The 14486-nt window shown below is 43.9% G+C and overlaps 1 protein-coding gene across 5 annotated transcripts in view; it reads left to right on the top strand.

Moving 5' to 3' along the window:
• msrab (methionine sulfoxide reductase Ab) overlaps window positions 1-14486 on the top strand; it is a 52194-nt gene that overhangs the window by 17783 nt on the left and 19925 nt on the right. For 4 of the 5 annotated variants that reach the window (XM_053846050.1, XM_053846049.1, XM_053846051.1 and 1 more), the window contains 3 exons: window positions 5271-5339; window positions 5421-5540; window positions 8830-8934. In XM_053846050.1, the coding sequence (XP_053702025.1) occupies window positions 5271-5339; window positions 5421-5540; window positions 8830-8934 (294 nt within the window). Of the gene's footprint in view, window positions 1-1959; window positions 2164-5270; window positions 5340-5420; window positions 5541-8829; window positions 8935-14486 lie in introns of those variants that run through there. The other variant, XM_053846052.1, reaches the window with a different exon arrangement.

The raw sequence follows: 14486 nt of genomic DNA, 5'->3' as shown, positions 1-14486 counted from the left end.
GACTTCATCTAAGTACTGCTTTAGTCTGAGCATCATGTGCCTGTAATTACCCTTGGCCTCTCTCTCAGCCTTTGCTACAGCTCTCTTTTCACCCTCCTGCTACATTAAAAGTACTCATATTTTCTCTCACATTATTCTGATAATCTTATTTTATTACCATGTTGTTACTGATCTTCAACACAAATTTTAGCGTCCAACAACAGCCTCTATAGGCATTATCATACGCGATATTAACACCTTTATTTGAATTTTATACGAGTCTTTCTGGTGATTGCTTTGAGTGCATTATGGGAGCAGGTAGTGTGAGGAAGCATTGCGGTAGCATCCAGAGGCCCATCTGGGCATTATGCGCATGAAGGCTCCGCCCCATCGTAAGTTCCTGCTCCGTCTGTCCAAGCAGCTCGGAGACACCGCATGGCAGAAATCTGTTCCTCCCCTTTAACGGTGGGGGGCAGCTTAGGTGGGGACGTGGCTCCTCTCGTGTCTACATTAGACTAGTATGTGCCTGTGGTTGGTGATGTTCAAGCATGAGCAATTTCTGGATTACACGCGCCCCACGCCGCACACATTTGTCCTCTCTCTTCAACTGTCACCTCATCCTCAAGTTAGCTCGTGGTCCTGTAGCCTCTCTGAAGAAGCTCCACAGTTCCTGCTCCTGTGTTTCCTCCTCTCAGTCTGTGTTGTATAATGTACTGTGACCTTGGCGAGAATGATCCAGTGGCAGATTGCTTCATGGTAGGGGCACAGAAGCTATTATTTTGAGGCAGTGCTGGATAGACTGCCAATATTTCTTCCCAACAGGATGGGGGAGGTCAGCTGACCAGAATCAATCTTTGTTACATGCTCCACTATAACTCTTAAAAGCGGTTCGCAGCAAAGATATATTTCTGGAAATATTCCTTTGTTGCCCTCTCATCTCTGCTGTCTGCTGATGCCCTTGCTTTCCTGGCTTTGGGGTGATTAGCGCAGAGGGGTGGGAATAAAGCATGCGAGTGAGAAAAAACATGCAATATTGTCAGGAAAGGAAGAGAGTTGCTCACGGGTACTGCTGTGTGTTGCTGATTATGAGGGTTTGGCTTTTTAAAGGAAGTGTTGACCTGAACAGTGGAATCGGAAACTGTTGGCCGTGTGTCACTGTTTTTATTCTTTGTGCCGTTTTAAGCTTCACTGCTCCCTCTTTTTTAGAAAGGGCTTTTTATTAAAAACTTTTCCTAGCTGTGTATTCACTATCCTTCATTTTGGGCTCACAACCTTCCATGCTGAGAAATCGTTTTGCATACATTGAGCCTTTTTCAAAACAACTTAAGTACTGTTCACGTACAATGACTTCAATGAAGTATTTTAAATTCATACAGAGAAGGGGCAAGAGTTATTCAACCTCAGTGAAGTACAGCCTTTTCTATTTCTTGATGTCAGCGCGAGATCCACTCAGCCCATCAGATCAGTGTCGGGGCCGCCGCTCATGTTGGCATCAAACTGTCGGTGTATGTTTACATTTACCGCCAAGTAGGACAGAATTTCACATCTCTTATGTCACGGTAGTGTTCGCACTACAGTGTACACAGAAAATAAAAGTCAATTGTACTTGGTTGGGATTCCAGTGATGTCAATAGAGTAGACGTAGTGTCATTCCTGTTCAGTTCGCATGAAGCAAGATGCATCCCTGGGGATTGCAGCAAATACCATAACAAATATCAATGTAGGCTCTTTGAGACTTAGTATACATGTACTCATGTTTTTCATTCGGAGAGCATGAGACAGAAAATTAATGTTCATCATTTTACCTCCTTTACCTTGCAGATGTACTGCTCTTGGTCCTTGCCTAACCAGCCTTGCCTCTTTCCACCTTTCCCTCCCCGGTTTTGCCCAACTCTGTCTTACCCCTGCCCATCCTCCCATCCAGCAGAGGGTAGTTGGCACCAGTATAAAGCTTCTGCCTCCTCTGACGACGCGTGCCTGACACGCTGCCAACCTGTGTGAAGCAAGGAAGAGAAATGGCGAGAGGGAGGGAAGAGGAAGAGAAATAATGGATTTTTTTGGAAGGAAATAAACAGAGCAGCCTGGAAATCGACCTTTTCCGTGACCGGATTTGGCGTCCGGGGCTGGTACCTCTCACATGTCTCTCCGCGCGGAGGTAGTAGCGCCTGGACGCTATATTTGCGGGTGAGATTTACGGAACCTAATGGGGAGCATCAGAGAAACTGGGACCAAATACACAAAGAAACAAGTCCGCTTGGTTTTTATTGTCTGTAAATGCACCAGTTCCTCCGCTTTATTTCATGTGGGTCGTCGGGGTCCTGGTCCGGCGTGTTGGTCGCGACCCGGCAGCTAATAAGCTTGATGCTAAAAGAAACAAAGATATTCCATTCCTGTATAGCTGTCCCCAGCTAGCCTTGAAAAGAAGAAGAAAAAAACAACAAGAAGTTGGAAAATACCTTTTTGTTAATTCCGCGACCGCATTTGTCTTGTTTTCATCTTTGAAAGCTCAGGCAGTCACCCTCACTGCTTGTTTTTCGCCCCCTGCTCTTTCTTTTGCTTGCCGTGGTTCGGCAGCCCAGTGTGGGTATTCAGCCTGTTCTTTATCGGCACTTGCGTGTGCTAGATGGGGTAATTCTGGCAGAATGGGACGTGGGAGACCAGGCTGGCAGGGGGGAACCGCCAAGCTAAAAGCAGTGAAAGGAGCTAGCCTGGCACTGCCTGGACCTCCGCCAGCTGCTCCATGGGAGAAACACAAACACAAGAGGTGGCAGCGAGCAAGGGTTTGACTGATGAGACGCATGTGTATGTGTGTGTGCGTTCACAAGAACAAAGCAGAGGATGATGGGAAATATACTCAGTGGAAGAATAAGGGAATGGATGAAGAACGGCTGACCAATGTCAGCAGGTTTTGGCTCCTGTGGACAGTGGCGTGTTCTTGGCTGTCTCTGTATTTACCCCTCTGTTTTGTTAATAGTTAGGGGCTTGTCGCTTTCTTCTTTTTTTCAAGTGCCAACAGGCTAAAGCCAATGGAATTCTACAATGCCGTTAGCTACTGTCATCTGTTGCTTCTTATTGGCTATTTGCTACTCTTATTGTTTCTGGCAGATGGCTCTCTCTTCCTCCTCTTCACTCCTTCTTTGTCACACACTCTTCTTTGGCTGTCGGAGCTTTGGCAACTCCAATATTTCTTATCACTGCGGCCAGAGACAGACCAGAGAGTAAGTGTAAGGCAGAAGATGGAGATAAAGCAAATTCATGAGACAAGGAGAATGAATACTTCCCCTGCCACTTGAAGTTTTACTCTCGAGCCAAGACATGTCGCTGAACATGACCTCAGAGAACCAAACAAACCCACTGCTGAAAACACTGTCACCTAGAAGAAGGGCATGAGCTGACAACCTCGGAAAGCTTCGCCTTGACAGGACTTTGACGCTCGCCGGTTTAGGATCTGCAACGATATTAAATGCAAGAAGAGATGGTTGTCAGATTACGGATGCGGGTCAATGTCACACCTCGCATCTCGTCGCGGGCGACAACTCGTTGACCTCAGAGCAAGCGACCATTATCTCCGAGCCCAGGATGCTCCGTGGCCTGTTTATCTGTGGACTAATATTAGTGGTTGCAGTACAAACCAGCCTTGCTTAGTGGAGATTTGCACACTAAGTCACCCCAGTCGTCTTAAACACTAATCCTCGTTGCACATCTGCAGACAGCACCAGCACTTTAATTCCATGCGGCATAGTTTAGTGGCCCTGCAGCGATGCATTTTGTTTTTGGTTGTGTAATCCCAAACTACCAAGCACTGTCGGCTAGCTAAAATAAAATTCCTGCTCCGAATACAAAACTTGGCGCTGGATGGAGCATGATTAGTAGTGAACAGCAGACATGTTTTTAAATTTGTCAAGATTATGGTAATTTTGACAAATTCCGTAGCATGAAACAAAGATTGGCAATGGTACTGACGATCAACTGGAATTATAGGAGTTTGTTCTGACTCTCGCCGGAATATTTAAGGAGCGTTACCATCACTACACCAGATATTAAGAAATCTTAAAACAGATGTAAAACTTTTTCTGATTTTTAATCTTGCATTCGCAGACTGAAGTTTAGGTGGAGCCTTAATACTGTAGAATACGGCGCTCATTTTTGTAGTATTATAGCAAGCCGAGCCATACATGGTAAAGTGCAGCGATACACATTTGGCCATATGTAAATTCAGGTCAGCACTTCTTCCCATGTTGGCTCTTCTTTTATCCCTCTTGCATAGTTGCTTACATTAATTGCTGCATCATCATAAAGGTCTAGTATGCAACCATAATAAGTGGAGGATTCCCTTAAGAGTCTATTTATATTGTGTAAATAGATAGTGGCCGCAAAAGTAAGCTGATCAGCACGTGGAAAACTGCAATGCATTCCTCTGTAAATTAAGTTCAATTAACAGCAGCTATGGTTATGGCACTTTTTTGGTGTTAAGCTTTGTCAAGCCTTGATATATTCAATGTTTCAATGGCTTATTTTCCCCACTGTCCATAGTGTGTGAAGTATTATGGGTATGATGAGTGGCCAGTAACTCATCATACCCAGTAACCTTTTAACTGCTCTCCTGCTTACAAGCTCCTGGTCTGCCAATATAGCGTTAGCCTCACAAATCTGCAACACCTGCTTCAATTTAAGGATGTCGATGTGAAGCTCTGATAATGATATTGTTGTTCAGTGCATGAACATATTAAAGTGAAGGAGATGTAAAGTGATCTTGTTTGCTTCGGACCAGTTCAATGTGGAATTATTTGTCAGAAGAGTAATCTCCACGGATGCTAAAGTGGTAGGTGATGGCTGATTTTGTTATGCTTTTGAGACTCATGCAGTTAAGGAAATGACTCAGTTTACAAGATTGCTTTTCTCATGCGTCGCCCACCCAAGTAATGGCTCTTATCAGAGTCACTGATGAACGGCTGAGCTCCTTTGCCAGTGAAGAGATACAGTGTTTCAGCCACGTAATGATTGAAGATTAAGTGGTGTGTTCACTTGACAGTTGGGAGAAACAGTTTCCTTGGTGATACCTTGTCTAGTCGGGCAGTCTTTCTTCAAGACTACTTCTATTGTGTAGTGTATAGCGGTCGACATCTCTTCAGTCTTGAGATATGACTGGAGTCAAATCATCTAGCTATTTGATGAGTGGGTCTACTGTTGAGAACCATGGTCTCGGATTTACAAGTACAGTTCATACTACAACAGAGAACCAATTTAAATGATATCTTAGACTGCATCTGAAACTCTATTTTTCCCCTCAGATAAACATGCTGTCTCTGGGAATACCACCGTGGAGCCTTTTCCAGATGGCATGGAGACCATCATGTTTGGTGAGATGATTTTCTACATCACAATAGCCATGGCATTAACGCAGTCTCTTGCTTATTCTGCATTGTGTTGTGCCTGTCCAGGTATGGGCTGTTTTTGGGGCCCCGAAAAACTGTTCTGGCAGCTTCCTGGAGTCTTTTCCACACAAGTGGGCTATGCTGGAGGCTTTACACCCAACCCCAACTACGAAGAGGTCTGCTCAGGTAACAAGCTCTTCAGCCCTTTTATGAATTAACCACTCAAGATCAATGCCTCTCAGAAGAGGTGCAGATAGTTGGCAGGTCACTGGGTGATAAATCCACTCCCCTGAAGAACTGCAAACTAATCTAGTTTCTAAAGAATCATGCTCTCATCCTCGCTGTGCCTTCCCTTCATCTGCAGTCAACTTCTCAGAATGCAACTGCTCCAGATGGGCTGTACCCCCCCATCCCCACCCACCCATGACCTACTTGTAAGGATTGGGCTCTGTAATGTGCTGTACTGCGGCGTTTCTCCATTGGAGGCTACTGTCTGAACCTCCATAAATGGACTTGATTTCCTGCGATTTGGCAAGTAAGACACACAAATAAATTCACTTAATACACTCTATAGAGTGTTTGAAGGGTTGGAGCTACTCCTCGCTGTCTTCAGATTTGCGTTTCTCTTTTTTTCGTCATCAAAAGATCCATGCAGGGCTTCGATTTATTATTTAAATGCTGTCTTGCTCTGCTTTCAGTCTCGCCTGGCGTTCTGCTAGCTCAATGGTTGCCAGTTTGGGCCCTTTCCATAACTTACCACATCATTGCGGATAGGCAAGAAGTCAAGGTGTGATACACAGAGACGCAGAGAGAAGGGGAAAGACACTGTGTTTTGGCTGGCAGACATTCAGAACAAAATCCTCCAAAAGATTCTGCTTCCGATCAGCCTCCAGCGACTTGGGGGTCTGCAAGGAAAGAGATGGAAGGAAATATACAGTGAGTGAGGAGAAACAAACTTTTCAAAAAGGGGATAAATATTTTAGGAAGAAAAAAAGGCGTGGAAAAGAATGTTTGCCTGTCTGTCGGCTGAGAGAATGTAAGTGTCGCTCCAGTGACCATGACGGAGCAGACCAGTGCGACTGTATGAGACCGAGGAGCTGTCAACACGGCCTGGGCCAGACGGACGGACGGACGGACGGACAGACAGACAGAAGGAGCTGATGGAAACGTCATAGAAGTCAGGGGAGGATGGGCAGATGGCTGGTATGAAGGTAGACGGACGGGTGGACAGACAGACAGAAGGAGCTGATGGAAACGTCATAAAAGTCAGGGGAGGATGGGCAGATGGCTGGTATGAAGGTTGAAGGGCAAACTTGTTGCTTTAAGGAAAACCGGTTTCAGAAATGTCAACATTTTATACTCCACCCGACCAGTCGCTCATTGCTCATTAAACTGAGTTGTTGAAAAGTTGCGCTTAAATCTCACTCGGTGCATGACCAAATGGAGAATCATTAAATTGAATAAACTGGAAGGCCTGGCTGGGCCTGTGCTGTTGACCGTTGACCTCCTTCAACAGAACAGTGAACCTCTTACAGCAAAAGTGGTGTCGGCCCATTTGATTCTCAGCTCTCACCGAGCGGACAAAATAGAAAAGCAGTGACCTTTTGGATGAGTCTAGACATCAACTTTCAAAGGTTGTGTTGTGTTTTGGGCGTTCACATGTCTGCCTGCAAAATTACTTGACATACTGTAGTTCTGAAGTGTATGTAAATGAAGTTTTCTGGTCATGTTTTGGCAGAATCCCGATTCACCTTTTGGCTTCTATCGGCTGCTGCTAACGCACAGAGTTCCATTCAGAACTAGAAAAACAGCCGTACAACCACATGGCTGAATTAACTCGTGGGTCTGGACTCTCTTGAAAAACATCTGTTTGCATTGTGCATGTAGTTAGGCAACCACAAATGCTACCTATTCATCATTAGTGGTGAAGATTCTTTCAGCATGAGCCAAGACAATCTACTGTGACACCTTCAGGTCTACAGTTTCTCCCCTTAAAAAGAGGTTTTACGCATGAGTTTGACCCACCCACTAAATCTGGAACTCTGTGCTGCGTCTTTGACTGGCTGTGGAGATGGAGCTCACTGTGCTCTAATAAAGATAAATACAATAAGAGATGAGGCTAAATATTGCTTATGCTTTATGCCGTATTAGCTGTGTCATTGTTTGAACGGCAGAGTTCAGAGCATATTATCTGACCATTTTAGGGCATCTTACTTGATCGATGTTGTTAAATTGCATGTGTGATCATTGTTTGGCTGCAATCTTCGGATGCAATTTAAAGTCTCAGCCCAGTTACATGAATTTGGCAGCACTCATCTGCCTATTGTGAGTAAGTTTGTGTATAAATATGCAATTTATGTAACGTGTGGGCGTGTGTGGGAGCTGCGGTGTGTGTGTAATCTATACAATCTATATCTATTTAAATGCAGCGTCGTAGGTGAAGCCAGCACTCGGTGAGAGTCAGAGGATTTGTGCGTGTGGATTTGTGTATGTGTGCGTGTGTCAGTGTGCACACACCTTGATGTTGGACCCAACACAGCCCTCAGCTTGAATTTGCCTGCAGGCACTTTGTTGAAGCTTTGGGGTCCTGGCAGCTGCAGACAAAGAGGAGCGCCCGTGTGCTTTTGGTAACTTCCACCATTAGCTCCGAGCGTATTTAGATTTATTTGTGAGAAAGTAGAGCTGCCACTAACAAATATCTTCACAGTCCAGTAGTTATTGCTGCTTAAATTAAGATGGCAAACTTCTTTTTTTCCTCTCCTGCAAAGGGTTGTTGAATTTCTCTACTAAGTTCATATACTCTACAGACTGCAATATTCAGACAAACAATACACCAAATTTTGAGGTGACTTATTATATGTTCCTGTGTATTAGTGGGGTACAGCTTGTGTTGGTTTCCTCTGGGTAAAACATCCAGCGGTTCACTGGTGATTGTGTGTTCTGGCCCAGTGTGAGTGGTTGCCTGTCCAGGGTGTCCCTCCGTTCTTGCGAAAAGGCTTATCAGGAATAAGCAGAGGACTTTTAAATGAGAAGGACCTCTTATCTTCAGTGATCTCTGTCCATTTTTCACCACACACGTGAGAGCACCGGCTCCTGAACTGTAGTGCTGTGAAGAAAATAAGCTACAGAGAATGAGTGCATTGATATTAATGGAAGGCTCTTTAGTAAGGTGGTGTTGGTGTTATGTGCTGAAATGTTTCATGCTTTTGTCTTTGCTTTTTCTTTGCTTGCTTTGTTGCAATTTGTAAAAATTGCGATGATTTTTTAATATTTTCTTTTTCTTTGGAGTTTTCAAAAGTCTGTTTATAATTACTTTGGTATGAATGCTGTTTCTGTCGCTCTACCATGTACTTAAGAATTTTCTTCTCATCCTGAAGTTAGTTTGTCATGCACGCATATAATCTGATATAACTGTTTTCAGACTGAAAATGTTACCCGTCATTTTTATTGATCTATCGTCACCGTTCCTCCTTAGGTCTAACCGGACACACTGAGGTGGTGAGGGTGGTCTTCCCTCTGAAAGACATCAGCCTTGAGGAGCTGCTGAAATGGTTTTGGGAGAACCATGACCCAACACAAGGTACTACCTCAGGCCGCAGAAAAAAAAAAAAAAAAAACATTCCCAAAAGTCGCCCTCGACCATCCCCAAGGACCTATGGTGTATTGGAGCAGAAGGCTGACGCCCAGACGTGTGCGTGACGTGGTGGGGGTGGGGGTCTCGTGGGTGTAAGTCAACGCCAGACAGTGTTAATGTGTCTGAGATCCATCCATCCATAGAGGGAGACACCAGCGAGGCGCACGCTCAAGACCCCAATCCTTGTTAAATGTTTTTGTGGTAGAGGTTCTCTTAGTTCACCCTGTTGTTTAGCACACCTGTTTAATTTGCACTTTGTTCTCTGCATGCAAAAAAGAAAAATTGGCATTTAAATTTTCCTCTAATTTGCCCCTCAAATTTGGCACGTGTATAGTAACATTATTTTTCACTTCCAATTCACATTCCTTCTTTCTGTTTGCATTTATATATTCCATTTCTCTTCCCCTGCCACCCTATCTTCCTTTTCATTTGTTCCTTCTCTGACTTTGACCTGGGAGTCAAGGACAAGGTCATTGATGCAATCTCCTAAATTGGGCTTTTAATGTGGGTCATGGATGAGCTTAATAATCAGCCTTGGATTCAGTGTAGAGCCCCTTGTCTTCTGAACAGCTAGGCTTATTCTCCTGCGTGCGTTAACACAGGTTGATGTGATGTAAGACCCTAAAGGACAGAGAAGCTTGAACATGCATGTGGAGGTGAGGGAAGATCAAGAAGTGGCCCGTGACGTGGAGGGTGGGGGAGATATGGGGGAATATGTTCTCTGTTCACTCATATTGGATGAGGCTGGGTGTGACGAGAGGAAGATCAAAAATTCAAAGGCCAGGTTTTCAGTTTTAAAACCAGCGAGCGCACACATACACTCAGTGACGTGACTTCCATCAATTTTGCATTCGTCATGATCCCCCACTCTCACACCGCGTGACCTAAATACGCTGCAAATGCAGGCACCAAAAATGTTCAGACCCGCTCTGCCTCTTTAGCAAATGTGGTGAACGCACATTAATCTAGGTAGGAAGTCATCCTTCTTTTTAGGGGAAGATAGTTGGGTAGTTTCATAAATCTGAAAAGCTATGAAACATCTCGGTCTCATTTTCGTGAAAAGTGAGCACCTGTAGAGAAATGAATAAAGCTCAGTATGGACTGATTAAAATCTGTTACGAATGTTAAACACCTTAAATGTTCTATTTCAATGAAATTTGATCATTCTTACCTGCAAATATTTCTGTTGCTGTCCTTGATTTAATCTAGAATTAGTCTAATTTGATTTTGCTGTTCACTTGGAATCATTTTCTGTTTGACATCATCTTAATTTATAGTTTTATTGTTTCAAATCTATATTTGACCTTTATTTTCTTAGTTTTTATCAATATTTTGTAGCATGATTAGGGGAGAAAAATTGCATTTCATTTGAATAGTATGTCATTTAAATTGTATAATTCGAGTAACATCATTTTTTAGGAAAAAAGGAAAATATTTTATAATTTTACTCAGTTTATGTGTTTATTTTTGAGTGTGTGTTGAAGCGTTCACTGCAGTTCGATGTTGCCATCAGCGGGATGTAAATGTGTTCCAGAAGTTTTTCCGTCACTCAATCTTGATTCAAAGTAAGAGTCTGTGTCTGTAATCGAGTCATTTGACGCAGTAACGTGAACAAGGCCTTACTTCGGGCAAAGGCACTGACAGAGTCGAGTCGACCCGCCACAGGGCGAAGTCATTGAGGCCAAAAAGAGTAGTCATGCATTTCCCCTGACTCACCGCCTTGTCTCATCTCATGTTTTATTAATAACATGCCGCTTATTGTCTATGCACTTCACTGGCTTTTGTCACAGTTTAGAACATATTCCCAAAAAAAATGTGCACGTTGAAATGTTTTGAGCTTTTTTTTTTTTTTTTAAAAACCAGGGTTGTTGCAGTACGTGACATCAATGGGAATTCTCTGCCCGTCTCTCTCTCCTCACCAATGGTGGGTTCACGTGTAGCAAAAATTCCTCTGATTTGACAAATGTGGCGTGATGTGGCCCGCTGGCTGTGCCTTCACGCGTGCATAAGCTCCAATTTATTCCGTTTAGCTAAGAGATGTGGCTTAAAAGAGAGTATAGAAATTAGGCAAGTTTCAACAGCAGGAAGAAGAAAAGGCCCAGAAACTAATGTTGTGCTGGTTTTCAACGTCCAGGCTCAGGCGTGGCGTGCTGCATGACGTATAGATGCACCTTCATGTTCTGCTTTACACGTTCATGCCTCTTCATGTGTTTTTAGATCTGTGCCTCTCTGCCTTGCCTCAGTTCAAAAGGGTTTAGTCCCGACAACGTGATGTCGGGCTGCGTCGCCTGCACCAATCCTAGCCTGGATAGCAACATTAACAGCCAATCAGAAACTCCCAGCAGCCTTTGCTGTGTGCCCTCTTTCCATATTCAGCAACGCAAGTCTCAATCTGCTGTCTTCCCTGGGATGTTGCATAAAGACAAGCCCCCCAACCCCCCCAAACCCTTCAACATTTAGAAACGCATTTGAGCAGGTTCTTATGTCTGCGTTATGACAAGTCTTCATTGCTCATGAGCCGTGATGGAATCTACTCAAAGTCTCTTCTGCTGGTCAAACTACTTCAGATCACTCAGCTGGACTTCAACTGTTTTTAGTAGATAGTAAAACATGATGCTCTTTCTTGAATAATCGACGAACAAAAGGGTAACTCATGCATCGCCCATGTCTTGCAGAACAAGAACAAATTAATGTGACAAGGTCTATAGTTTAGTCTGATCAATCTACTTGTGTAAATGCTTGTTGTGATGTGGTTGTCTCATTTATACAAGGCATCCTCAAATCCCCTCCAAGATGCATTAATATACATTTTCAACCCAAAAATTCCTGCATGGACTGACTCTGGTCAGGCACTGAGACATGATTTTGAGATCAAATGACTGCATTAAAAAGTGGTTTTGAAATGTAGCATTGAAGACATGTAATGTATGCAATAAGAGCAGGATTTCTTCATTGAAAAGTGCTCACGACTGCCTCCTTTTTCTTACTTTCCTCTATCTGAAGGCACGTCTGAGGCTCAAAAGTTAAAGCCATTGGATTGATTTGAGATGCACTGATTTCCTGAGGAGCATCTCAACGGTCCAAAGGAAGCTAAAGAGCTTCATATGAAATCCTCCAAAAGTATATGCAATTTTCAGCTGCACTCACTTCCATCACTGAGCTATATTGCAGTGAATGTGATGATCAAGGTAGGCGAAGAATAGAGTGCAGACTGGGTGGAACAGGTCAGGACAACTATCAGGGGTGATCTGTTGCAAAAGAGCGGCTGCTAAAGTGAAGGGGAACTTTTGCAGGACTGTCAAGCCTTGCATGATGTATGGTTTAGAGGCAGCCATAGAGATTTTCTTTGGGAGTGACAAGGGCATGAAGAGGATCTATGTGACTAGGAGGGATTCACCGAAAATAAGGTAGGGGACACTGACCTGCTGTGGCAAGCCCTGACAGGACGTCCTGGTAAATTGAATTAACTTCATTCATCAATTTAAATGTGAAATAACATACAAGGAAATGAGGGAAAAACAGAACATTATCAAAGTGTCTTTTTTTAGGAAGTGAAGTGGATCTTTGGCAACAGTCTTACTCGTATATTGAACCCAAACTGGTGAGGGAGACTATTGAGGTTATTAAAAACTACCAAAAACTTTGTCTTTTTACAACTAGAAGGGAAGCAGCCAAGTGATTTGATGCTATTATCTGTATTGAATCTTGTTTTTCTGCTAATTCAAATAGTTTCATGTTCATTTGTTGGCTTTAATTGTCCGTCGAGGTCAGGAGGAAAGTTTCAATCCAAGCCAAAAAGCGATTAAATGTATTGGACTCATCTGGAGCTATCACTTCTTTTCAGAATCCCCCTTTTGTCAAATCCTGTGTAGGGATTAACATGATTATGTAGAACAGTACTTTTTTAATGGTTTGAAACTTTAAAGTTTAGGATATTTTGTGTGGTTTGTTTCCGGTACTGGAATAATTCAAGCTATTATTGCCAGGTAATAAGAAATGTGCATCATTACGATACACACGCGTTCGTCTGCACAGTTGCTCATTAGCCACGTGGAAAATTCTTCTCCCACTACCATCCAATCATCCCCTCCTTTTCTGTAAGACCACTTCATAATTCTTGAGTCTTTTTCTGTCTTTTTTGGGAGCATTCAACCCCCATTCCTCCCCCCACTGATCCCACTTTCAAACTCTACCTCACCTGTCTCACCTGCACCCCCAAGCCCTGTCCTCCTTTTGACGGAGCCAGGCGGAGGGGCGAGCGAGTACACAAACTGCCCGGAGCCCGTCAGCACATCCGCAGAGCGGCGCAGTGAGTCGACTGCTCCCCGGGGCCATCCGCACATCACACAAACACACTCACTCCTCTTTTATCTCTTAGTCACTCTCTCCTCCCTGCTCCTCATCCTCCCCTCCCCCTCATCCCTTGCTCTTCCACGTCTTCCTCGGTTCCCCTCCTCCTCGTCCTCCGTCTTTTGTTTCCTCATCCCTTTTCCTCTTCTTTTCCTCCATCCTCTCTATTTTTGAGGCCATGCAGTATTTATGGAAGTAGCTGCTGATGCTGCGTCAGTGAGCGGGCGTTAAAAGGCCCGAGCGACGAACATTCCAACGCGCTAAAAGTCGTCTCAATTTGTCTTCCTTCTGAGAATATCTGCACATTTAAAAGTGAAACTAATGAGGAGTGCAACTTTGACTGTGAGCTATGATGTATAGCTATGTCCTCAAAAGATCAGAACCTCCCTCATCTTAAAAAAAAAAAAAATCTACATGTGGACGCAGTTGTCAGGGTTTTTCAGATTGAAGTATGTGTTGCGTTCTTTTGTAAACATTTTCGAAAGGTGGAAGGGTTCTTCCTTTAATGAAGCAGATGCTTTTTTTTTTTATTTTTTTATTCAATGTCTGGCACCGCAGCACGTAGCAGCCCGGCAACGCATACGACAGTTACGGCACCACCGTGTCCCAGCGTCTCACTCTCACATAGTGATCTACCACTACAGTATTTCATATAACCCTCACGTCGGCTATTTTGAATGGCATTCGACTTACGTCCAATCTGATTTACCAGTTGGTCGGAGCCGATCCTAAGTCGGATGTTACGTGTATAGTTCATTAAGGGTCAGTCCTGAATGGTCATCTGCACTGACATACAGCCATGGTTTGTGTGGAAGATCAGCGACATCCACCGGGCTCGGGGGTCTCGATCAAAGGAAGATCACACCGTCTAGGAACAGGAAACTGAGGTGACACTTTGCGCAAGCTTGACAAGTCTGCAGCTCCAATAGCAGTCAAGTCAGTAAGTAACTAAGCTTGCTCTGGGACTGTTTGGTCGATTTATCTTTTGCCTGTCTTGTGGAATGTGGGCATTATGTAAGGTGTTCTGTGGGGCTGTGATGCTCTAGTGAACCCTAAGGTAGTTTACCAGTTGTACCTAGTTGTACCTAGCTAGGGATGCAGGGCACCCAAGACTCAGACACACTGGATTGGTCGCTAGTATATCATGG

Source organism: Synchiropus splendidus, chromosome 16 (genome assembly GCF_027744825.2).
Source record: "Synchiropus splendidus isolate RoL2022-P1 chromosome 16, RoL_Sspl_1.0, whole genome shotgun sequence".
Taxonomy (NCBI): domain Eukaryota; kingdom Metazoa; phylum Chordata; class Actinopteri; order Syngnathiformes; family Callionymidae; genus Synchiropus; species Synchiropus splendidus.
The sequence above is the reverse complement of the archived record's forward strand: the minus strand, read 5'-3'. Positions and strand labels throughout refer to the sequence as shown.